A 27,388-nucleotide genomic window follows, 5' to 3' on the forward strand; every position below is an offset into this window, starting at 1 on the left:
GACGGCTTAGAACGACAAGGAAAATAACGGCGCGACAATATAATAATAGATATACAGCTGTAGCCGCACAGAACGTGCAAGAATGTAAAAGTGATACGCAGTAATGGCAAAGCTCCCATAGTGCAGCAGAAAGGTCGGAGGTTTAAGGGCCAAAAAAGAAAATACGGAGAAAGAAAAAGGGAAAAAAGACACACAATTTTCGCAAATCTAATGGAGAGCGGCGACTGGAGGAGACCCGGCTAATCCGCTGCGGGAAACGAACGGTTCATAATGACCGAAGATTTGTATCCAAACTCCGGTGTAAGTCACTGATAACTCGGGCATTAGAAACTTTCAAGCGCCACCGAGATTGCTATCTACCGAACTTTTTTTGTTCCCTTTCCTTGCGTTTCGTCGTCGGGAGGGAAAAAAGAATAATTGTCAACTTCCTTGGTGAAGAAACGGCGACGACGCTAAGGCCATTATATCAATACTTCGCCAACCTTCCATTACTCCAGTAAATGTGAAAGACAGGGAAGCGAGGAGGAGCGGAATAAAAAGGGGAAGGCAAGAGAGGTGAGAAAGTCATGGGACGAAATGATCGAGCAACGGCACACACAAGTCGGGTCTGCTTAACACGCTGCCGCTCGTGTCTTGGTTGTGACATGTCGGGGTTGAGCTTTCGAAAGATTTTTCAAGTTTATTAATATCACTGTGTTGGATTCCCTGCTTGGCGAGCTTGGACGCGGACACCCACATCTGATAAAGACTTGGACCATTCATCACATATGCCCTTCAACACTCGAAAAAAAAATGTGTTCAAAGTTTCCTTGTAACTCTTAGTTGAACTTGAGCTCCAGCAAGTTCCTATGGCCGCGTCAAGCTCTAACAAGCTCGAGTAAGCTTCATCAAAGAGGCGAGGGGCCGGCCAGCGAGCCACCGCAAACCACCGCACAAGCGCCACGTAACTGACATGCTTCTCCGCGGCGAAAAAACTTCGACTCAGCCGCATGGAGGAGAGGAGGTAAAAAGTTCGACTTAGGCGGAAATCATGGTCGGTGTATGACAAGTGAAGAAGATGAATGATACGCGAGGGATGAAACTAACGTGTCCGCAACCTCCTTCGCCGACTTCGTCTTCCACCGCACCCTTTCCCTTCCCTTCCTCTCCCTTCCTCTCCATCTTCTGTCATTTCCCTTTATGCCTTAGTGTTTGTCTTTATTCCTACCTCCTCTTTTCCACTTCCTCTTCTCATTTCCCTTAATGCCGGCTGATATATCGGATTGCCCCTTTTCCTCTCTCTCGCCGCTATACCCATCCCGTCGTGACTTTTTTTGGATTTGGTAAACCGAAACCATCTCTCCCTCTCCCCCTCTCCCCCTCCTCTTTATCTTGACCGCATCTCTCCCTCTTCTTTCCAAAATGACGATTGCGCCAACAGTGATAACAGTTGTGGACTGAGCATATGACAGATAAATAAGAGCAAAGACAAAAACGAATTGCATTACTGATTCTCTGAAAGGTGGTTATTACTGATCGGATCTGTAATTACTGTTTAAGTATATATCCGTGATTAATTTCACGGATATTTTACATCAGGTGGATAGGGAGAGAATGAGACAGAGAAAGAGAAAGAAAGAGGGAGAGTTTCGTGATCCTTCCCAACTCCATATCCTGTGTCCGCTGTTCTCGTTCCCTTCCTCTTCCCTTTCGTCCTGCCCCTCTTCCCGCCTTCCCGCCTGCCACCTTCCGCCGCAGGACTTCGTCGTCGGCGGCCGGTGACCCAAGCAGGCAGGCAGACCAAGTCAGCATTATGCTAAAGATTACTGTTCCCTCTCGCCCCTCATCCTCCCTCTTGCCCCCCCCCCCCCCCCGCTCGCCCTCGGTAGATATGGACTCCCTACCCCCACCCCTCCTCCCCTCCTGTCGGCGGCTTTGATCCCGGGCTGATCAAACGGCGAATCACATGTGCTGAGAAATTATTCACAGATTTCATAATTTTTCCGCATTTTGCCGTTGCCAAACGTCTGAACGGATCTGGTTGCACAGCTATAAATGTGGCAAGGATTTTCACCGACAGTTCATCTGAACAATCAGTGTGCAAAGGCATTCGCAATAAAAAGCGGCGCAGTGAGCAAAACAGGAAAATCAGTTTTAACCATGAAATTTGTATGGAGTGGTTTCAATTTATGTTTTCCGTCTTGTTTTTTAGCATTAGCGGTCCTCTCCCTGCGCTTTCTGTAACCCGTTCTACATGCACGAATCTCCCTCCCCTCCACACACACACACACACACAGACACACAGACACACACACACACACACACACACACACACACACACACACACACACACACACACACACACACACACACACACACACACACACACAGGAAACACCAAACACTACCGACTTACTAATGACATAAAAACAATCGAGTTTTTGAGATGACGAGAAAATGGTGCGGTGCGCTCGGTGAGGCGAACCCGTGCGGCGAGACGTTAAAATCACAGCGGAAACACAGGTAGTTGGAAAGGATTTTTGCGTCTAAAACAGGTAGTTGGGAATTCTTTTTGTCCAGGCAAGTTGTTTGTGGGTGCGCGGGTTGGAAAAGGGTGCAGGAGGGGAGGTGGGAGTGAGCAGGAGCGGTCTCTGCCCTGACTTCGGGAAAGTAGGGCTGACGGAGAGGGTGTAGGCAAGGCAAGGGACCAAGGTCGACCGCTGTACGTCAAGCAGGCGCGCATTTTACCCCTTTCAGATTTCGGTGGCTGGCCTTTATTATTATTATCCGCTGCGTGAGAAGAGCTCTCGCGTAGTGAGAGGGTTTGCGTCCAACACCAAACAGCGTCGGGGATATAATATACAACGTCCAGGTTTTCATATGCATAAAGTATAGAGAAATGTAGAACCGGATGTGGCCCAAAGAAAGACAGCAGCCGATTATAATATCAAGGCATGAAGCAACTAATCCGCCTTATATATACCCGGAAAGATTTGATAATACTGAATTAATACCAAACGCATAAAGGTCAGACGGGAAAGAAATGAGAAAATCCGAGAAAAAAAAAACGTAATTGTCATCGCCAGCAGAACAGGTAGCGAGATCCCGGAGAGAGATACAACGCGGAGGTGGGCAGAGGAAGCAGCGTCGGTGATCAGCTGTACGAGCTCCTGTTCTGACCAGCCCTTTGTGAAATCCAATCCCAGGCCCGGCCAGCGAGGGAGGCCACCAACCTATCATCTGTATCGAGCAATATTGATAATGCTGGTGGTTCTCTTAGATTGGCTTTTCCCACGCCCCGACGCCACATAATATACCCCCTTTGGAACATTACGAAAAACCGAGAGGAACTTGCCTTAACTGGCCAGGTAGTCTACTAATTGTCATGTTGGCTTTTAATTACTCTTCCCCGCAGGTTAAAATTGTTCCCTTCCTGTGGGGTAGTTGTGAATGAACTTAAGATTCTGGTAGTGCCTTTGAAGGAGATTGCTCAGAGAATGCCGAAAATACTCTTGTCTTTTTTTCTCTCTCTTTCTTCTCTCTCGAAAGTTCCACTCGTATCTTTGGTCAATATAAAAATACAAGCATTTAATTAAATCATGTAATCCAGTTCACTATAATTTCCTCCCTATGGTATTTTCGAGGTATTTCTTTAATGAACGAAATTAAATGAAAAAAAAAAATCAATTACTCAAGGAAGACATAAAAACGCAGGAAAAAAATCTATGCCTAACTTTTTCAGCCTACGCCATATACCGTTACTCGTTAGCTTATAAGTGAAAATTGCTGCAAATGACCCTGTGCTTTTGTCTGTAATGGTTTTATATCCTTTAGTTTTAGAAGGGTTATAATGGAATTCGCCTTGGTTTTACAACACCTATATCTACCTGGGAGAGAATAGTAGACAAAAGGCCACCCTGACCATTTTTAGTCTAATAGCCATGGGAAAAATACAATGAAAATAATTATCGGGTCTGTTTACATTGCGTCCTCCCCCTCCCTCTCTCCCCTCCCCATCCCGCACTCCCTCCTTCTCCGTCTCTCCTGTCCACTTCCCATCGTAACTGACGTCATTCCAGCCCAACCGCTCCGACCTAAACCCACCAAGCCTTCTTTAGCCCCCCCGCTCACTCCCTCTCCCCCTCCCCATCCCCTACTCCTTCTCTAACCTCCTCCCTCCCCCCTCCCCTCCCTTCTAACCCAGCTGTGCTCGCCCCCGCCTCCTTCCCTCCCTCCCTCCCCTCCCCTACCCTTCACCTCCGGCCTGCCCCTCCTCATAGAATGTAAATTATATCCTCCTGCTTATAAAACAAATGTAACCCTGGGACTGACGCCGGGAATCATGTAGTGGCTTGTTTTCTCCGCCGGCTGATGCTAAATAATCATACGCAATTGTTTATAACCAAATTCCTGCCATAATCAGAGAACATTCATTAAACGCACAAGGTAAAGTTGGCTCCAGCAATGAAAATTTGATTAACCTACGTAGTACCTTTCCAAATTGAATAAATTAGCCAATAATACAACGGGTGTAGTTTCCTCTCTGTCATTTAGGTTCATCAACAGGATTTTATGCAAGCACATTATTCGAATGAAATGTCACTAATGCTAAATTATATCCATCAATTTCAATTCATTTTCAGCTGCACTCAGGTAATCTAATTTCTAAATCCCACCACAAGCTGCAACCGCCACTCAGAAAAGACCTGCCTTCCCGGCCAGGTGTCGGGGGCGTGGCCTGCGAACAAGGTAAGCTAATAGGGATAAAAAGTCGGGGTAACTGAAGGGCCTACGTGCCAGCGAAACTGATAGGACCACAAGCCAGCCTCGCAGGACGTGAAGCTCCATCCATATAGGAAGAAGCGCCTCAGCCGGGGAAATGGTGTTGCTAGGAAACACGTCGAGTGAGAGAGCGCGGGAGATAAATAAACAACACCACTCTAACTACCACACTTACAAGACAAACGCGTCCATTTCAGGACTGCCCGCTACGTTAAGTGACAATCCTACCTGTCACTTTTAAAATATTTTTTTCTACTTTTCAGCTGTGGCTTGGCATGTGTATGTAATATTTACAGTGTCTAATTCCCCTGATTATATTGTTTTCATGGGCATTACTTTGTAAGCGCACGATTATCATATACGAATTTCCAGCTAAATTAGTTTTGGCTGGAAACTGGTGTTTAGGAGAAAGCAGGCACTAGCGATGCCGGACCGCTGTCCACAAACTATACAACATGAATTCCTGCTATGTCAGCTTCCTTTGCCTAATGAATTTTCGACCTTATAGAGCTCTTTTTTTGCGATGCAAATTTCGCGTATATTGTTTGTGTTCACGTTACTCTTTGGGCAAATTAAATATTTATACATATAGGGTCCCATTCTATCGCTATTTGTCGTTATTGGTGAAGTGAATACGAAATTGTATGTCCGCGCTATTCTGAGGTGTTTTACATGTGTTATTGCATCATCATAGTCAATGAACGATTTATTTTATAGCCTGAGGAGTTGCCGTTTTGTGTGCATTGGAACTGGTGGTGGTGGTGGTGGTGGTAAGAAAGAAAGAAAGAAAGAGAGAGAGAGAGAGAGAGAGAGAGAGAGAGAGAGAGAGAGAGAGAGAGAGAGAGAGAGAGAGAGAGAGAGAGAGAGAGAGAGATAAAGAGAGAGAGTTTCCTGACTCCTTTCAATAAAAAAACTCCATTCTTATAACCTTCATCCACACATTTTATTTCTTACACTTCTCCTTTCGAAGGAATTCCTAACCTTCCAAATCTCGCCATATCCACAACTTCACCTTACCCCGACCCGCCCACCCCCCGTCCCAGGCCCCCCTCCCACCCCCGCAACCTCGGATCAAAGTATAATGTACCGTGTTTCTGTCCCGGTATTGGCCGACCAATGGAGCGTGAGAAACTGCCAATTGTCATGCATGGAAGCCGAGTCATATATTTTGGCATGACATCATATTAAGCCGCACTGACTTGAGGATATCGACAACCATTACTGTAGGTTATAACGCTACATGAAATGACTTTGACTCACGCTATTACTGGAAATATCCGTGGAATTCCTTTTGATGGTAATTGCTTTCCTTTTTTCTTCCCCATCGGTGACGACTCACGAATCGAAATGCAGATGATGTAAGAGGTTGGTCTCGATATAGGTTATGCCAGCGTGTGGGTTTTCTAGATCGGGATCAGCCTCGTGATGAACAATGATCACCGTCGAATGATTGCTTAATTCCCTTGATGGGTGGAGCCACCTAATGATCAAGCAATCATTGTCATTACGCTTACATAACCACGTGATCCTTTTGTACTATATTCGTACCAGAACTTGGAGTAAACATTTGTCTTCCGGCAGGAGCTCTAGGTGACAAGGAGTCGCGTGGCGAGCAACATGCTGTCTTAAGAAGTTTAGTCACAGCCTGACAAAGTCTTACGGCGTGACGCTCCATGTAGAGGAATGAACTTATCATAAGTTAAGGCTTCTTGGGACGCAAATACCGCGATAATGGTCCTCGACGAGGTTCAAAAAGGGCCTCCATCATCGATAAAAGAAAAAGAAAGAGAGAAAAAATACAAGTGTCCTGGCAGATTAGAGCTTCCTAAAGTGCTCCGGTCTTAAGCTCCGTCATTAACTTCAAAGGCAAACACTGCCATCATCGGACGAGGAGATGTCTAGAATAATTATATGCTACACCCAATTACGTCGAAAAATAATCCACATTAGATGCTTTTATTTTGTTACGAAGATTTGGCTCGGGTGCTCACAAGGGCAAAGGCGGACGGACAAGAAAATTAGATGTAAATTCACAACAGCTGCCATTAAGGGGTTGAAATGGAGCAGCCAGTTGCATGCATACACCAATACACGGGTCATAGAGGCATGGCGCAGGTCAATTGCTTGCCAGGGTGGACTCTGGTGCACGTAAGCTACCCCTGATTGATGGTCGATATTAGAGAAAATTGCTGCCATTGGCCGTGTCTGCTTTTAAGTTTCTTTTTTGTTTAATGGTGTGTTATTTATGATTATACTTGCATGTGGTCATTACTGTGTCCTGTACCTACGTCGAAAGATCTGAGATTCAAAACGCGTCGAGTATTCTGTACTGCCTTATCTCGCGGATTGCAAGTGCAATGTATCCATAAAATTGTCTTGAAGATTGTTACTTCGATTTTCTTTCTGGATGATTTTTTTTCTCTCAAAGTCGTGTAATTACTCCGGCAGTGATAGATTGCTTTTATTTCCTTTTGCCAGAAAGACTATCTTTGCTTTGATCATTTGGGGGAAAAAGAAGACGAACAAAAATCACAAGAGAGATCACCCGGGGCTCCGAGATCCCAGTGTTTAGACTCACTGCCTCCTCCACCGCCTTCCCCCACCTTCTCCCTTCCCTTCCCTTTCCATCTCTCCCCTACCTCCACACCCCTCTCTCCCTTCCCTCTTCCCTTTCTTTCCCTTTGCCTTCTCTCTCCCGTCTCCCTCCCTCCTCCCTCTCCCCCTTTCCCCCTCCCCCTCCCCAGAGTCTTTACGTACCTCCCTCACCCCGCGCTCCCTCGCAAGCTGATAAATCGACAAGCTGACCCCGAAGAGCAGTGTTTGCGGAGCTCCCTCTCTATGCTTATGCTCATGCAATGTAGTGGCAGTCGATCAATGCTGCAATTGCTCCTGATTTACGGTCATAGCGGGACCGACCTCGTATTTCTGCCCCTCGTACTGGCGGTGGCGGCCCGTGCGTGTGCTCTCAGCGGGGGCCTGGGAAGGGGGCGACAGGGGGACGGTGCTGTCTTGTGGGGGGAGGGGGCATCAGTGCCTCTTTTTTTTCTCTCTCTCTTTTTAAGAAAAGGGTACGAATGACGTCTAGTTCGGGGGGGAGGCACTAGTGATCTCTTGTAGGGGGAGGAGCAATAGACAGGTTTTGCAAGGGAAGGGGTAATAGTGATGATTCACGGGGGAGGAGCACGAGCGATGTCTTGCAAGGGGGAGAAATAAGTGTCCTCTTTTCTAGGGAGAGGGAGGAGCTTCGCCTTTGCTAGGGAGGAGCCCAACGCGCAGGAATATATACACACACTGAAGGCATACACGCGCGCTCATTTACTTATGTACTAGTCACACAAGGGCACATACACGCACATAAACGCGCGCATACCCTTATAAACACACACAAGCACACACAGGCATAAACATACAGGCACAGACATAGACACACACACACACACACACACACACACACACACACACACACACACACACACACACACACACACACACACGTGTATACCATGTACTTTCGAGTTATTTCGTCCCGGTCGCAATCTTCATAAAAGAAAGGAATTATCAAGGGTTTCTGCAAATGAACGCGAGCGCCGGTGATCGCGACCCCACGGCCGCTCCAGACCGAAGATCCGTTGACAAAAACGCTCGTTGAGTCAAGACTTGTTCCGCGCACCTCAATCATCAGTCCGCCAATCCTCCGATATTAGCGCCGGGCGATTTATTGCCCCGCTGCAACCCGCTGATTATTGTAGTCTAAACTCGTTGATTCGAGTCGGTCAATACTTACATACTCTTAATTCCCGCCGCTTCGGTGGTCAAGCTCGTCTGCATCGAGTCGGCCCGACTTCGCCTGATTCGATCTGGTCATGTGAGCTCGATTTGACCCCGGGATATTGCCTTCCCTGAACCGAAATACTACCTTGGTCTGACCTCGGCTTGCCACCTACACTTTGCGTTTGATCCTGCAAGGAACCGGCTTTTTCTCGCCGCTGTCGCCTGACCTGTCATGTGACCTCTATCGAATAATTGCATCGTTTCTTGCCGATGATTACTCTGACCCGGGTCATGACATTTCCTAAGGCGGGACTTCCATAATGACAAGATGTGATCCGAGATAGAACTCCGACTTGACGTTGATAATGGCCAGATTTTAACCCAAGATATTAGTTTGATTTACCTCCTTACGCCGTGAGCTTGGAAGTCAGCGTTTTAATGAGTAAGAAAACTTTAATCATTCAAAGTAATTTAAGTCGACGAAGGAAACGTTTCAAAATAAAGTTTACACTGCACTGACAAGAGATAAGAAATCAACATAGTCCATTTGTGTATCACAATACTGAAATATATAAAACTCGATTAAACAAGTACATTCTTGAGGGCAAATATCGACTCAGATCTCGCGGTAAAAAAACGTACATGGATCTTGACAAGTTTCCCAATTAATCCTTGGATTATTTATTGTTGCAATCCCAAAGTTCAGGAATAGACAGTCGTACATTCAGCCATACCTTAAAGTCGACGCGTAGGGTTAAAAGTCCTATAAACTGAACCTTACCTGACGTGCGATCGTAATGCGCAAATGTCCCAATGCACAAAATGATCATAATTGGTAAGGGCCAAGCTTTAGTTGGTCACTGCTTGATTTAATTACCGTCATGCAGAGGGACAAACCGCTTATCAACGCCCATCCATCTATTGGCCGTTCATGAATGGAGTCCCACTTGCAGGACCACAGTGATAAACTCGGCCCACGAGAGTCGAGCCGAGACAACCGCCTCGCTAGGACGACCACCCTGCTCCTCCGGCCGCCTTGGATGCCAGGGAGAAAAGCCCCGGCCTCTGATTCCATTACGCCCGGCTCGATGTAAAGAAATGACGAGTTTCGCATTATGCCCTTCGTCATTACGGGCTATACGGAGTTGGTATATCAGGGTCGTGGTGGCTCCGGCGCAATGATTAGAGATGACATGTCATTACGAGATGGTGGAAGAAACATCGACTTGACTTGAGGGGCGGAGTGTTTTTGCGCGGTTTTTTCAGAGATATATTGCCGCATTATGGAGTAGTTGATGACGTAAATGGTATAAATCCTAGTGAATGGTTTGCTGCAATTGTCCCTAATGATTGACTTGATTTTATCGTATAGGGGATACATGTAATGCTAGCTCTGTCTGCAGACAAAAGATTTTGGTAGGACATGCCATTGGGAAAAAAATCGAGAAAAAAAATAATCTACACATTCAGTCAAGATTGATATTACCGTGTCATTGTATAAACTGGAACATTTAACATTCATTTTCTTCACTAAAACCGTTGAACATTAGCTCCAGTTTTCTGTGGCTATTTTGAGAATAACAATCTTTGGTCAGGAAGATTAAGAATACATGTAGAGAGAGAAAGAGAGAGAGAGAGAGAGAGAGAGAGAGAGAGAGAGAGAGAGAGAGAGAGAGAGAGAGAGAGAGAGAGAGAGAGAGAGAGAGAAAGAAAGAAAGAAAAAGAGAGAGGGCGAAAAGAAATCCTTCCCCTCCCTCGATGAAGGCAATCAAAATCACCAGAAAACGTAAATAGCCCGAGAAAAATGCACGGGAATCATTAACTTTGGCACCTGCGTAGGTTACGTGCGGCCGCGGCGGAGGTCGGTACCCGCTTGGGCCCCCGGGACATTTAATCACGAGTTTTATTGACAATGATGGCTGACGGCCTGATGCCATGCGACCATCGAAGCTACGGAAAGGGGGGGAGGGCATGGTCTCTTGGGAACGCGGAGGTGGGAAGAGGGGAGGAGGTGGGGGAAGGAGGAAGAAGGAGGAGGGGGAAGGAGGAAGGAGGGGGGAGGAGGAAGGAGGAGGAGGGGGTAGGGGAGGGAGAATGGTCTCTCGGAGGAGTGGAGGAGGGGGGGAGAGGTGATGGAGGAAGGGGCAAAGGGTTTGGGGAGGCATCTCGGGAAGGAGGGAGATGAGGGAGGAAGGGGAGCGCGTATAGGGAGAGGAACAAGAGCGATAGATTAATGAGGGAACACGAGAGGAAGAGAATGTATGCGGATAGTAAGATGGAGGAAGAATGTTGTATTGGGAAAGGATTGGACAGGAAGAATGTGCTGGGGAGATTACAGGGTGCGGGGGCCCGGAGGGAGGGAAGGGAGGGGGTTCGGACCGTGGCGGACGGTGATATGAGAGACTAAAAGGAAAAGAACACATGATAAAAGTGATACATAAGTAAAACCAAGACGAGTGAACACCTCTAACGACGAACAGAAGTTCACACGAAAAGTTCAAGTGTTGAAAGACAATAAAGAGCTGAACAGTCAAACGATAACACACATATTCATCTAATTCATAATAAAAAGGAATAGATCTCTATAAGCATTCATAACAAACTATGAAGGAAGAGATAACAAGAAACGTAGACGCTACAGATGAAGAGAATGCCAGAGAAGTTGGTCCCTTGATGACTGCTGGCCATGCAAACTGCAGGCAAATTTTAAGGGTTCGCGAGGGGGAAGAAAGGCGATTATGGGATGAAGAAAAGATCAAAGAAAGCAGAATAAAAAAAAGAGAGAAAAGGATAAATCAAGAAAATACCAGATAATGGAAGACTATATACTAATTCTCAAGAGTAATAAGGGGGAGGATTATAGCGATACATGAAGAGTAATGAGGTAAATGAACAAACAAATAGAGAGAGGAGAAGAGAGTTAATGGCGAGTGATGATTGTTGAGCATGCGACGAGAAGGAAGGGGAGAAGAGGCGAGGGAAGGGGAGAAGAGGCGAGGGCAGGGGGAGGGAGGAGAGCGAAGGGGAGAAGAGGCGAGGGCAGGGGGAGGGAGGAGAGCGAAGGAGAGAGGATGAGGAGGGAGAAGAACCGAGGCCGGGGAGCGGGGCGGGAGGGTAGGGGAGGGGGAGAGGGGAGAAGAAGCGAAGACGGGAGAGGGGAGGCGAGGGAAGCGGAGAAGAGGCGAGGACGGAGGAGGGAATGAGAGAGATTTGGATAAGCAATTTTAGGCTTATAATGTCATCAGATCATGTAGAATTCCCCGTTGGCTGCAAATCGCTGGGTGACTGCGATCAAAGAAGCGCCTGTAATTTAATCACTGGGATTGTGATAGGGAAGTGAGCAGCAACAATGCATGAGTAACTTTGTTGATGTGGATGTGCGTATTGTGTGTGTGTGTGTGTGTGTGTGTGTGTGTGTGTGTGTGTGTGTGTGTGTGTGTGTGTGTGTGTGTGTGTGTGTGTGTGTGAGTGTGCGCGCGCGCGTGCGTGTGCTTGCGTGCGTATAAATCCGCGGCATGCATCGATTCTATGGAAACAAATCCGAGGGAGATGGTTATCGCCAGGGAAATCATACGTTTACGGAATTAAATATGACGAATGCTTCCGACGTAGTTGCCTTGCATCTACGTCATCTCTTTATTTCCGCAGCCCTTATGGCACGTCAATAAAACTTTCATCACCTCGCATCAGCCGAAGCGATACTAACCACTATTGACCGTGCGCACAAAGGCTAAAATGGCTCCTTGTGCCAAGAAACTCGGCAAAAATGTCACCCGGGGAGACTGATGCAGATTCTTCAGGATAGATTTGGCCGACATATTTACTCCATAATTTTTCCCGCGGCGCTATAAATCTCTCGTGTTAGTCGAGGAAACTTCGGCTCGCAGATTCTTTATTGCAGGTCTCTTCATGGCGTCGCATACCATTAAGTAACGTGCAGTTTATCAGTGGAATTGCAACAATAGCAAGCCGGGGGTTCCTCGGATGAGACGCTGACATCACAGCCTTTGTGTCATACATCAACTTCGTGTTTGACAGTTTCATGTATAAATTTCTCCCTAACAAATAACAACATTCAATGTAATGTTTTTTCCGCCATATTGATGGATGGATGCGTATTTTTTAATATCAGTAACTCAACTGTCCTCTCATTGTTCGGTATATCAGTTGCCGGGATTAACAAAACAATAGTTCCCGATTGATCCCAAATATTCCACAGCGGGACGGAAAGCCACATGGCTGATACGGTAAATTGGGCACTTAAGATCGTCCGAAAGTCACACTTGCCGGAGCGTGACTCGAGGAGCGCAGCCAGGTCCTCACAAGGGAACGCATTTCTACCAATATCTCTACAACCGACGAGGAACGTTCAGTCTAGGAAGGCATTTCTGAGATTACAGCTCAACTTGCGAAACTGTTCAATTGTTTCATCTGTTTCATATTCCCATCCTCTTTGAAAAGAATAAAGTTGGAAATTAAATGATATTGCAAAAAATATATATTGATACTTGCAAGTATCGATTTCTCGACTGTAAAAGAAAGAGGTTCGAAATGACGGTGACTTTCACTCCGGTACACGTCATGAATTTTGGAGGGTTAAGACCAACAAGAATGCGTGAGTATATTGGAACTCCATTTTCCTTATTTAAAACAAATATATATTGTTTCACGCTAAGAGACGATAAGGCTAGTAATATCCTCGGGTGTACATACATCAGACTCTAAATCAAACAAATAGAAGGAAATAAATAAAACATTGATAAAATTTATCCCCAATGCGTTATGTGACCCTCCCTCATATTGGTAAACAAAGCTGGCGGACACAGACCACGAGAAGTTTGCATGTCAGAGTGACACATATAGTTTCTGATGCTTTTAGTTATGTTTATAGCTCCGCATGGCACTGCTACTCCTGCTGTTTAGACGCTTTGAAATAGCGAGTGATCGGAAAAGGGTTTGGAAAAAGGTTGGTTTCCTTCCTTTTACTTTAAATATTAAGGGATAAAAAAAAAAAACAAGACTGGAAAAGAACGAGATGACGACAGTAGGAGAAATAAAAACGAATGATCAAATAAACAAACCAAATCAAAACGGAACGGAACGAAAAATCGACGAAATGAAACCTATTTCCTTCTAATTTCTTCCTTCCTTTTTGTTCGAATATTTAGCGATCGAAAAAAAAAAAAAAAAAAAAAAACAGGACTGGAAAGGAACGAAAAGTCGAAGATATGAGAAATAATATTGATTAAATAAATAAAACGAAATAATAACGAAAGAGAGCGAAAAATCGACGATTTCTGGCTTTCTTTTTGCCCAGCGAGAATTTCCTTCCCACAGGTGAGTTGGATCGCAAAGCCATTTCTTTCGTTTTTCAAGCCCAGGAAGTTGGCGATTTGCTTTCACTGTTGCAGCTCCGTCTTGCAACACAATTATTATTATATAGTTCAAATGCCTGATGCCAATTTCGTTTCCCTCTTTTAACTATTATTATTGTTTTTTTTTATTATTATTTCTCCCGTAACGTAGCGTCTCGGATGTTAGTTTTATTATTACAGTTGATACTTGTGTTACGTTTAAAAATAAAGCTAAGTGTTGCAAGGAAAATTTACATGACAATAGACCCAGAGGAAGAAATCTAAGAGATAGCAGTGATAAGAAAAGTGAAGGTAATAATAAATGATAAGTAGGATGAATAAGATAATTTGAAGTAGAAGAATAGGAATTGTATAATGACAATCACGGTGACGCTAATAAACGAGATGACAAAGATAAGATAAGAGAAAAAGAAGAGAGGAAATAAACGATTTAAAAGAGAGAAAGATAAAAAAAATAATAATAATGGAGAGAAAAATACAATTCGGAAAGAGTGAAAGGAGAGATAGAGAAAAAGAAAGAAAGAAAATTAACGATAATAATGTGATGGTGATAGTGAAGATGAAATGAAATGAAGATGAAGATGAAGACGAAGGCGCCGACGAAGATGAAGATGTAGATGAAGATAACGATAAAGATGATGATGATGGCGGAGAAGAAGAAAAGAATGGGAAAAGGTAACGCCGACAGAGGGAAAAGCGGGGAAATCAGAAAGCGAGCGCGAACGGCCGGCGAATTCTTGGCGACGCTCCAGACGCAGGCAGCTCCTGTAATCCCGCACTCTTTCCGTCTCTCAGTTATATGACGCTCGGACTATAAATAAACCCAAATCTATATCATTCGCTTGTTTTATAAGCCGGCGTGATGCGCTGGATCCCGCTGATGGTGGGAAACCGCCGGTCGCTCGCGTGCGTCGGCGCTCGAACGGCGGCGGCGGAGGCGGTGGAGGAGGAGGAGGAGGAGGAGGAGGAGGAGGAGGAGGAGGAGGAGGAGGAGGAGGAGGAGGAGGAGGAGGAGGAGGAGGAGGAGGAGGAGGAGGAGGAGGAGGAAGAGGAGGAGGAGGAGGAGGAGGAGGAGGAGGAGGAGGAGGAGGAGGAGGAGGAGGAGGAGGTGGTGGATGAGGAGAGGAGGAGGAGGAGGAGGAGGAGGAGGAGGAGGAGGAGGAGGAGGAGGAGGAGGTGGAGGAGGAGGAGGAGGTGGAGGAGGAGGTGGAGGTGGAGGTGGAGGTGGAGGTGGAGGTGGAGGTGGAGGTGGAGGTGGAGGTGGAGGTGGAGGTGGAGGAGGAGGAGGAGGAGGAGGAGGAGGGAGAGAGAGAGAGAAGAAGAAGAAGAAGAATAGAAGAAGAAGAAGAAGAAGAAGAAGAAGAAGAAGAAAAAGAAAAAGAGGAGGCGAAGGCGGCGGCGGGGGAGGAGGCGGCGCTGTTCCTCCCGCTTTCGCTTTCCGATCGGGAAGGAAAGGGCGGGGGCAAGGTGGAGGGGGGGGGGGTGCAAGAGAAGGGAAGGAGGAGGAGGAGGAGGAAGGGGACGGAAGGGGTGGGAGGAAAGGGTGAGAGGGGAGGTTGAGGCGGGGGTAAGGGAGACGGCGGAGGGGGAGGAGGGAGGAGGGAATGGGAAGAGTTGACGGGGGAAGGGGGAAGGGGTTAAGATTTTACTGTAACTTTTAACTGTTTCCAAAGTTCTCCAAGTCTCTCTCTCTCTCTCTCTTCCTCTCGTATTCTTAACTCTCTTATTTCCGTTTGACTTTCTCTTAATGCTCGATTCTCTCTCTCTCTCTCTCTCTCTCTCTCTCTCTCTCTCTCTCTCTCTCTCTCTCTCTCTCTCTCTCTCTCTCTCTCTCTCTCTCTCTCTGTCTCTCTCTCTCTCTCTCCCGTTGCTTTCCGTCTCCCTTCCCATCCCTATCTCTTTTTATCTATATCTTTCTCTTTCTTTCCCCCCTTTCTTCCCTCTTTTTTCCTTCTTTCGACGAGGGGGAGGGGGAGGGAGGGGGCGGAGGGGTCCCTAAGACCGGTACCGATTATTGCGCGCGTCCTGTGTGACGCTTTGTTCTCTACATGGGACTTGCATATCAGTATAATTTTGTGCCAAAAAACCGCCGTTCATTTTGAAGTTTAGTACCTAATGGTTCCATTGCCCTCACGCATGGCTCAATACGCATCAGATAAGTAAATGGAAAGTTGACAGACAGACGCAATTAAAATGATGATGACAGAGGGAGGGAGAGAAAAGGCACAAGAAGAATGAACTGCGTGCAGTGTTCTTTTTACATATTCTCATGCGCATGATTTTATGTCTGGCACTTTCGTTGCGTTGCGAGTTTCACGAAAATAATATATATATATGAGTACGAGAGCAACCTAAAAACAAGAAATTGATTTTGTTCTAAACACCAATCAAAAGGGTACAACCGCAGACATAATTCGTTTTCCAATCACATTAATCAACATCAATTGAAAGCCAATTATGCTGATTTGCGAAGACCCCATTCCGAGCTAACAAGGAAAAATAGGGTGAGGGGGTGTGGGAGGAGGGGGGGAGGCACATGGTATAATACTGAGGTAATGGTGAGAGTGAAGAAAGGGTGATAACGTTAAAAAAAGATTGGTGCAATGTACTAGAGAGAGACGAGAAGGAGGGAGAGGGGAGGGTAAGGGAGAATGCTATACAGAGGGGAGTTAAGAAGTGTGGTAGGAAGAAAAAGACGAGGGGAGAGGGGGGGGAGGGGAGCCTCTGAGGACCTGTGTTTGTGGGGGGTAAAGGGGGAGCCTTGGTGCAGTACTGCGGGAACATCACTCTTCAAAATCGGGCTCTTTAGAGGTCAAAGGATGGGAGAATAACAATGATAAGCAAGGTTTAAATAACGAAAGGGGAGCGAGAGAGAGAGCGAGAGAGAGAGAGAGAGAGAGAGAGAGAGAGAGAGAGAGAGAGAGAGAGAGAGAGAGAGAGAGAGAGAGAGAGAGAGAGAGAGAGAGAGAGAGAGAGAGAGAGAGAGAGAGAGAGAGAGAGAGAGAGAGAGAGAGAGAGAGAGAGAGAGAGAGAGAGAGAGAGAGAGAGAGAGAGAGAGAGAGAGAGAGAGAGAGAGAGAGAGAGAGAGAGAGAGAGAAATCAGGGCAGCGACTGTATCGTAACGTCATTCATTGTGATTATTCATTTCACGGGAAGGCCCGATACTGCTCCAGGGGGTCAAGCAATTCATCATAAACACGAGGGTGTGTGGCTATGATCTTGTGCTCTGGAGGGAGGGAGGGAGGGAGGGAGGGAGGGAGGGAGGGAGGGAGGGAGGGAGGGAGGGAGGGAGGGAGGGAGGGAGGGGGAAGGGAGGGAGGAAGGAAGGAAACAGGGAGGGAGAGAGGAAGAGAGGGAGGTGGGAGAGTGGGAGGGAAGGAGAGGATGGGGGAGGGCTGAGAAGAGGGAGGGGAGAGGGAGAGGGAAATGAGGATAAGGCTGGAAAAAAGGAACGGGGAGGGAGGTGAATAAGGAAGGTGGGGGAGGGAAGACCAGAAAAGACGAGAAGGGAAGAAGTACAAAATGAAAGGAAAGAGGAAAGGAAGGGCAGAGAAGGGAAAGGAGGGGGGTCGTTGCACGCCGCGCCGCCAATACGAACCGACACCAGCCATCGCCGCGGCCGAGATTCTACCGATATTTCGTGGGTTGTTATCCTATTCTGCCAATTTATTACTTCGAATTGGAAACGATTTTTCACTCGAAAAAGATTTTTTCTTTGCTTGATTACACGGGGAAAAATGCAATTCACCATTTCCTTCTTGTCTCTAGAATGTTGAAAAAAGCTTACAAAATCCTTCGTGAAAACCTGGGTTTTATATATTCTCGTTTTTTCTTTCTTTTCTTTTCTTTTTTTTGTGAAAGAGGGCGAGGAAATGAAGGGAAAGCAAATGTAAAACCTTTCATGTACAAACACACACACACACGCACACCTGTGTGTGTGTGTGTGTGTGTGTGTGTGTGTGTGTGTGTGTGTGTGTGTGTGTGTGTGTGTGTGTGTGTGTGTGTGTGTGTGTGTGTGTGTTTGTGTGTGCGCATGCAGGTATGCATTGCAGGTATATGCAATAGTAGCTATGCAAGCAAAAAGTTTGACTTCAATAATCCAGGCACCCCCTGGATTCGGAGAAGCTAAATACAGGGAAATAACTTACACTTATTCAAGTTAATTGAAAAAAATCAGATTTGTTCCTCGAAACTATCTTACCATTGAAATCATTACATACCTGATATTATTAGCTATTAAATATTTATAAAAGGTTTGCAAATTAAAATGCAAGTTCTTGAGAATCTAATGAAGAGATAGGACCTCGTATGTAAATACTATAAAGATTTACTAGAATCTATTAACTATATTTATCTAAAAACATAATTGCATGCACACAAATATACATACATACATACATGTATAGATACACACTCTTGTACATATGTATGTGTATGTATATATATATCTGTGTGTGTGTGTGTGTGTGTGTGTGTGTGTGTGTGTGTGTGTGTGTGTGTGTGTGTGTGTGTGTGTGTGTGTGTGTGTGTGTGTGTGCGTGTGTGTGTGTGTGTGTGTGTGCGTGCACGAACGTATGTATGTATATACGTATCTATGTATGTATGTATCTACATGTATACATACATACATACATACATGCATGCATACACATTATGTATGTTTATATATATATATATATATGTTTGAATTATATAAATGTTTGAATGGATTTCCCTGAGGAAAAAGAGTTGGCAAATCAAACGGCGGCCGCAGATCTCCACCCTAGCACACCCCTTACACTAATCCCTAATCCTGAGCCAAAACAAACCTTAATAAATCCGCATTGCAACACAGCTATAATACCGCTAGGTGACCCCCTCCCCCCTTCGCCTTCCCCCTCCTCAGGATTATTGTACACCCCCCCCCCCCCTACGGCCGCCTGGACCGACCCCCCGCGGTACAGCTCCGCTAATTACATGTAACGTGTTTTTTGGCGAATTTTTACGAAATCGACGCACTCCATCATGCGCTCTGTCAGTGCAGGAGGGGAGCGTGGCGGCGCTGGGTCACTGTAGCAGAGCCAAGACGGAGCTGCTTCCTTAATGCGTCTTAGAAGTCAATACTCCCGTTTTCTTATTACGTGCTGAAAGCGTGCCGTTAGGCGCTATGATTAACAAGGCTGCGTAATATGGTTTGGCGGTGATTAGCCAATCTTCTCACTGCTTGTTACATGACTCAGCGAACCCCGTGATTGGGGTAACATCCACCGGAAGAATGATCTTTTGGCTCCTTCTCCTTCTCTCTTCCTCCCTCCCTACCTCCCTTCCTCCCTCCCTGCCCCTCTCGCTCCTTCCCTTTCGTCTTCATGCAAGCACAGTCTCCTGCGCCTGAGTTTGTTTTCCTCACAGGACACCTCTCCTCCCCCTCTCCTCCCCCTCTCCTCCCCTCTCTCGCATGTGGTGGCCGCGGGTCGCAAGCCATTTATGTGGGGTTGTTACAAGTTGTTAAAATCATAGGCCAAACATTATTCATAAATTGGATGATGCGACTTGTGACACACAAACAAGATTAATACTATTTATTGCAATAGATCTTTATCATTAGAGGCAAAACATAATCCACAAAAGAAATACAGCTAGAGAAATTAAGTGTAAAAAAAGAAAAATGGCCTGATCTGATAAACTCGTCACGTTACAAAAAATCCCCCATTATCTGGCCGGGGCATGCGCGCCATCTGGCCGTATGAATGGGGCACTAAGACCGCCTCAGGGTAAAAACTAAACAAGGCCTTCATTAAACACTTTAAGGGTGGTGCTATTTGCGTATTAGTATCGGCCCGGACCTCCGAGACACCTGGTATTGCGCTGCTCTGCTGCGGGAGGGTGGGGAAGCAAATGACGCGGATCGCGAAATAAATCTATAAACAAATAAAAGGTTAGTGAAGGAAGACGAAACAAAGCTTGGCGGCGCGATTGCACGGGTGAGGGAAGCCATAAATCTCTAGCTGTTCCTGTTAGAAAGGCCTTTTATGCCTGCTAAATAATATATGACCTTTGCCATACGCAGCCTCGTTAAACGTCTCGCCCTCCCGAGGCCGACGTCAGCGCCTGGACGAGCGCTGACCCCTCAGCCGGCGCCATCGTGAACTCTCGTGTCTTCGCTATACAACTATGTCGAATGGAAAGCCCAAGTTTTATAAAATGATACAATTAGCTTAGACATTCATGTAAGCACCACTGTCATTGTGTATTTATGTGACCCCCCAAAAAAACTCGATCTGCCAAAATATGTACAAACTTGAAAAAAGGTGCTTTTGTTCACAATGAAATGAAACATCTAAAAACAATTTGGGGGGAGTGCTGAATAATGCGTTTTGGGTTCTATAAATTGTATTAACAGATACTGAATAACACAAATATTTTGTTTCACACATACAGGCGATTTTTCCTTCGCTTCCAACTTTTCCTGGTGAAGTATTTGTGGCAGCCATTAAAAGTCCATTGGGGGGGAAGCCTTCTCGCCAATACCTTAGCGTAGATATATTAGAGTCCTCAATTTGTGGTCCCCCGAACGACAGAATTAGAGAACTTTTAATAGATTTATCCTTATAGTTCCCTTGAATTTATGCGCCGTGGCTCTTCGTAAGCATATAGAATTCTTCCTTTGTCTGTATTATCCGCGTGCTAAGCGTTGGCTAACGAGCAAAAGTACAAGAGAGTTGTTTGTGAATATTCCTCTTTACTTGCGCATCAGAGGACGGTGCAATGGGCGAAAATAGCGCAAGTTTGGCCAAAAAGTAAAGTTTTAAGAACCGAATTGTTGGTTACCAAATATTTCCTCCAGTTTGTATGTGCGAGGGAGATATTGGGGTCCTGAGAGAGGCTGCGATGTCGAAAATACAAGAAAGGGAGGGAGGCAGAAAGGGTGGGAAGGAGGGCGGCAGGAATAGAGAGTGGCAGGGAAGTGGAGAGGGAGAAGGAGAGGGAGAGGGAGAGGGAGGGAGAGATAGGGGGAGAAAGAGAAAGAGAGAGGAGAGGAGAGGAGAGGAGAGAAGAGAGAGGGATGGAGGGAGGGAGAGAGAGGGAGAGAGAGAGAGAGAGAGAGAGAGAGAGAGAGAGAGAGAGAGAGAGAGAGAGAGAGAGAGAGAGAGAGAGAGAGAGAGAGAGAGAGAAGAGGGAAGAGGAAAGAGAGAAGAGAGAGACTCTCGAACTGGAGACAAGGGGAGATGGTGTGGCGGATATGTGGGAACAACATAATCGCAATCAAGTATTCCACTGTGCCTCAAATTATAAATGATAATGAATTGCAATCAGAATTATAATCGAAGTGTTGGGAAGGGGAAAAAATACTTCAATATTTACACTTCGTAGGCGTTCATTTGTTTGTTAGGTTATGAAACCAGGGAACGTTCTATTAATATTTTTCGTGGAAGTTAAAACAAAAAAAAAAAGATGTTGACATGTTACCCGAAAAAGAAAACCCAAGCTGCACTCCCCGTATCGGTTCGTAACCTAATGCAACTCATAAAAACAAAATAACCAGAAAACAAACACATCATCAACAACACGCACAATATCAGCGCCAGTATCAACAATGTAAGTGTTTATTAAAGCCGGCAAAAGAGCCCTAATACTGGTAATAAAGCAAACAGAACGCATGATAAGTCGCTCTCCCATCACAGAGAAGCACACGTTTCCCCGCCTAGGCAACACTAACCATGCTGAAGCGGAGTCGATCGAGGCGGCCAGCCCTTTACACTAACACCCTGATTGTTTCCTCTGTGTTTCAGGACCTGAGGACTCCTGTATCTTTGGGAATTGATTGGCGATTAGAGGTTAGGATTCGATGTGACGGAGCCCGAGATCTGGCGTGCTTTTGGGGTAAATCGAGTCGAGTTTGATATGTCGAAGTCAAGGGATCTGGGAGACGGGGGCTTTGTCGCCAGTCAGACGTTAACTCTGCGATGCACGCGCTCTTACGCTTCAAGGCTAATGGGGACCAGTAGGGTATGTATATCGTTATGAGTGCGACTGTGAAAGGCTCTTGGTGTATGGTGCTCTGTGACCGCAACAGCGTGTATGCAATCTCTGCCGTATCGTAGTCTAGCTAAACATTGTAATTCATGCTTGCGTCCTCCTGTTTATTTGTTGCTGGGAATTGTTATGGATATAAATCAGGTTAATTAAGCACGGAGAGGATATTAATAAAGCTGCGCGGACTTAATCGATTACGGGATAAGTAATTGGATCGTCTAAAAGGCTTTAAACATTGCTATGATTAGTCTGCTGAGCTGTGGAGTGCAAACGATTCTAGCTTGTTAAATTAGCCAGCCCAGTAATTAATTCTCACCGGAAGAAAAACGTACACGGAATTGGTGGCCGCCACGGGAGACCTGCGGGATGTATGACACTTGACAGAACGAGATGACACCGAAAACACAACGTCATCACGCATAACGGGCGCTTATCATGGCAGCTCTTTTAACTTTTGTTTCGCTGACGCTCGCCGTCATCCAGCCCATTTAACCACCGCCGGAGCAGTTTTTTCTTTGTTTAATACAAAACAAAAAGAAAAACGACAGACGAACAACAGTTGTGCGTATCCCTCCAGGCATAATCCATCGACTGGTGTCATTACCGTCGTATGTACGATGGAGGTAAATATCAGATCATACGCGGTTATAATCAGAACTCAGCTCTTGCGATCGGGATACAACCATCAGCTCTAACAAGGCAACAAACGCCGTCTACCTTCACTCAACTAGGCTCAATTATTCAAATCATCGTCGCTATCATCTTGAAAGGCTTCATTATAACTTGATTACCATCGACAAAGGATATTTTTCGTACTTTTGCCTACCAGGTATTTCGTACCATCATTATTACGTCATGTTAACTGAGAGGAATCATTAGTACAAAGCAAGCTAAGATCATTATTACGCTATTTTGGCCAATGCTAATGATTCGAAACATGACTCATGCCAAGGCATAAAGGTCATATTCACGGTCTGATTGTACTCATCGCCGACCATATGCGAGAGGGAGACACCATACTTCGATCAATACACCTAATCACACTTACATGAACACACGGAATATATCTTAATGGATAAATATGAGGTCTCTCGTCGCTTCACCAGCGGCGTGATCAATAACTGGGGACTACGTACAGTATGGCACTGTCGGCTAGCTATTAACAATCAGCTCGAATCGAAACCGAATCGTATAGTGGGAGTATTATGCCCAAGTGACATATTTATGAGTTAGCATGTAAGTATACAACACTCGACCGACATGGAAAGAGTGATAGGGCGATGGATTTACGAGCTCGCATGCACGTTAATAACACACGGGCCGCCGATGGTTAGTGGACTGGTCATACCCGCCGCCAGATGGCAGGAATGACCGCCGCCGCCAACCTAGCTTAAAAGTTTGGACCATTCCCCGACACAAAACATTTATGATGGCAAGAACCTTTATATTTGGTATATGTATATATATTTCACGTCTGATTTTTAGGGTAGGTCTTTTTTCTTTCGTTTTTTTTTCCTGCCTCTTTTAAGTTTATACTCGATAGCGTATAAATTACTAGGTGTTTTGACGCAGAGATATAAACAGTGCCTCCGATCTTCGCTTACCTCGTTGGTAACGCTGCCTTAGATAATAATTGTCGATGGCGTAAAATTTAGAGAAGCGAGATTGCTGTAGATTTGGTCCTTAATCTACGAGCTTCATTTATAAAGTCAGCGTAATTCACGGCAGAAATCAGCAAATCAGCATGAAGAATACTTATAAGGCTAATATTAATAAATGAAAAACTTTTAAAGATAAAATAGATTTTCACGACAGAATGCAAAAGGAAGCAAAGAAAGTTGGAGAGACCACTTCGTTTTTAAGAGTGGGCCTATGAATTCCGTCAAAACGTATGTAAAAATACAGTCAACCTCTTTTTAAACATTTCAACATATACACAAAATCCCCCAAACCATGAATTTTGACTCTTGAAAAAGGAAGCGGGAACACAAGCTCTCCATGTGATGTGCCTTTGGGCAGAGAGGATTGACAGTATAATATACATGTCGCTATATCAGGATGTGTATTATCTTATAGCTGAGGCAAATATAAGGGTGAATACTAACCATTAAGCGTCAGGCCTGTTTCAGGTTTCCTACGGCACGCTGCAACACAAAACAAGGCTCACTGTATTACGAGTCCGAGCATACATTGTTGCATATCATTGGGGGAGTCGAATGGCCGTGGCCTTCGTCATACTACTGGTTGATGGGACTGAATGGGACTGCACAAGCTTTGATCTTTGGGAGATTATTCCGTGATGCAACTTATTTGTAATTTGTGAAGGTGGTGAAAAAAGAGGAATATAGATATATATTATTTTGATGAACAACAATACCGGATAGAATTATTTTTTATGTATATATCTGATAATGATGTGGATATATTCTAGGATGATATGTAACATTTGATGAGCTGTTCGACGATGACAATAATAATGAAAATAGTAAAATAAAACTGTACAGATTAGTAAAATATTGATACTTATTAAAGCCAAGTCTACGACTATTCAATCTTATAGAACACAGACAATCGGTACATAATACTAAGGCCTATCCCCATGAATTTTATAAATCGTTCTCTTCTAAGTTCAGGAAAACAAGTCAAGAACTAAAACATTAACTTCATTGAATATCACGAAAGTAAAAACAAATAGTGACTTTTAATCATGAATCCTTTTCTTGCCGTACGAGTTCAAACTTTGTCTTTTGTGATCAGCGACAACGAAATCGATCGGTGCAAATGCATGACTAAATCACAACGAATCTGCGCGAATATAAATAAATCGTTTATTTTCTTCTTTACAAATTATAACATCTGATCCCAGTCACTTCATCGGACTCAAGTTCCCTAAGTCTTCTCTAGGACTTTGCTTGGACTTTGCTCGAGTTGTTAACATGGAAAGGGGTTTGAATTTTATGCGCATTGCGTCTTAAGTATCAAGACCAAGACAGGATATGTCGGTCGTTATGGTTAAGGAGTAATCAATTAATATACTGTGGTTTTAAGGCGTCTGGTAAGAAGACACGTGAATATATGAACAAATACATGCACACACCAACACATTCCAATAACACACATGCACACACAAACGGAGCCAAAACACATTCACCCACAGAAACGGGCAGTCACAAACACACACAACACACGCACAAGCACGCACGTACATGCACACACACGCATACACACGCACGCACACATACAGTAGCCGACTAAAAGCACACATGTGAATGTTTACCTTGGAAAAGAAAAAAGGCATCCAATGGTCTGTCGAACATGATTCTTTTGTCCTTGCACAATTTACCGAGAGGGTCTCATTTAATTTGCAAGACCCCAGTTTAACATTTTATTTTTCTTGGGTTGATACATTTGACTTCTTATTTACAGGCGCTAAACATTTGTATTTCCCTTTTCCTTTTTTTTTTTCTTTACCCAGTACTCTTTTTTATCTAAAATTGTTTCTCTTTTTTTTTGTTATCCCTGCCGTCACGCCGTGTTGAGCCTCTCGTTGTTGTATTAAAAAAATGTCGTGTTTGTTTCCCGAAGGAGTTTTCCCGTCTTGGAGCCGCTGCCGAGGGCCTACAGCGGGTCAAGCGAGCTGCCACGGCTTCCGTCGTCCCCAAACAACGCCGCTGGATCGAGCTACGTGTTGCATGTCGCGCCGAGAACCGATTGTTTATGGGGTTATAATATTAAACATTTACGTATTAATGCCGGCGTATCCATTCCATTATCTCTTATCAAGTTTAATTAATGACAGTTGAATCGATTACGGTAGTGATTGCAGCAATCATCAACCATCAGGTTCTGTTGCCACCTCTCATATAACAATATTTCAGCTGAGCAATTACAATACAATGTTTATATAGTACCACACTCTCCCCCAGTTAACCGTTGAGTTTGTTTATTTTTTGTTGCATACAAGTGTGCGTGAACTTTGTGAGTGAGTGAGTGAGTGAGTGAGTGTGTGTGTGTGTGTGTGTGTGTGTGTGTGTGTGTGTGTGTGTGTGTGTGTGTGTGTGTGTGTGTGTGTGTACATGTATTCATGGATGTATATAAGTATTTACACAAATATGTGTACATATGTATATCTAAATGTATATATGTACATGCATGTGTGTGTGTGTGTGTGTGTGTGTGTGTGTGTGTGTGTGTGTGTGTGTGTGTGTGTGTGTGTGTGTGTGTGTGTGTGTGTTTATGTGTGTGTGTGTTTATCTGTGTGTATCTGTTTGTGTACACTTAAATTCATGTAGATTTTCCTATCTATCTACTTATATCTACCTATCTATTCATCTATGTATCTATCTATCTATCTGTTCATTCATGTGTACATATTTTATAAATATGCATATCTATATATGTATATATACACATACATACATACATGTATACATATACATATACACATATATGTATGTATGTATAAATATTTCGTATGTTATTTTACGCATGAATTTAATTCAAAATTCAAATCCTATAAAGAGGAACTATGTGCTTAACATTAAATGAATAGCGAAGCAAGAAAAATTCAGAAAATGGACCCTGAATCAGAGCCAATCACCCGAACCATTACCGCCGACATCAAACAAAACATTCGAAAACATCCGCAGCAACACAGTAATACCCGAGCTTAGCCATAGCTGCATGCACACGATTTACAAAGCGATTAGGGTTTCCGATCAAATACACCTTCCATAGAATCTCTTATGTGGCCTTTGGACGAACTCTCGCTGGGTTCTCTGTAATGAGACTCTTGTACTGGAGGGGGAATGCGAAGCGCGTATACGGACACAAATATCTGTGCGAATAACAAGCGCACAGACACGGGGAAACCCACACACTACATACACACAGATACAGACACAGACAGACAGACACGCGCCCGCGCGCGCGCACACACACACACACACACACACACACACACACACACACACACACACACACACACACACACACACACACACACACACACACGGGGAAAAGACAAAAGCTTCACCATAATTCGTCAACAGTCCGGCGGTCAGTTCCTCGGACAGTGGGTGTTCACTGTCAATGGCGCTCAACAAAGAAGGGATGATACTGCATGTTGGTCCACAATCAAGCATGCCGGTGTGAATTAAAAGCCGCCGACTGCCACTGGCCGCTATTATGGATTTTATTTGCAATGCCATTAGTTTGATTGGGACCGCGTTTTAGAGTATTGGGTTGCACGGTGTTATTTCCCGCTCTTACTGCATTCGATTACAATTTGCAACATTTAATATCGGTCGGGGGTGTCATTTAACGGCGCAGAATGCCGGGGTTTATCAGTTCAGGTCGGGAATTATGGAATGATTTATATCCGGGGAATCAATTGTTGTTTGGCTTTAATTTCTCGGGTTTGGAGGTATATTTCCCTGCGCCATCGAAGGGTCGTGATGACATCTGGC

General features: G+C 44.9%; 1 protein-coding gene across 11 annotated transcripts in view; it reads right to left on the minus strand.

Annotated features, from left to right (window-relative positions):
• LOC125031324 (homeobox protein cut-like) overlaps nt 1-27,388 on the minus strand; it is a 347,203-nt gene that overhangs the window by 75,196 nt on the left and 244,619 nt on the right. For 9 of the 11 annotated variants that reach the window (XM_047622025.1, XM_047622019.1, XM_047622018.1 and 6 more), the window contains one exon: nt 24,026-24,064. The exons of the other annotated variants lie outside the window; for them this stretch is intronic. In XM_047622025.1, coding sequence (XP_047477981.1) covers nt 24,026-24,064 — 39 coding nt within the window. The remainder of the gene's footprint in view (nt 1-24,025; nt 24,065-27,388) is intronic. 11 annotated transcript variants of the gene reach the window in all.

This window comes from Penaeus chinensis, chromosome 12 (assembly GCF_019202785.1).
Source record: "Penaeus chinensis breed Huanghai No. 1 chromosome 12, ASM1920278v2, whole genome shotgun sequence".
Taxonomy (NCBI): Eukaryota; Metazoa; Arthropoda; class Malacostraca; order Decapoda; family Penaeidae; genus Penaeus; species Penaeus chinensis.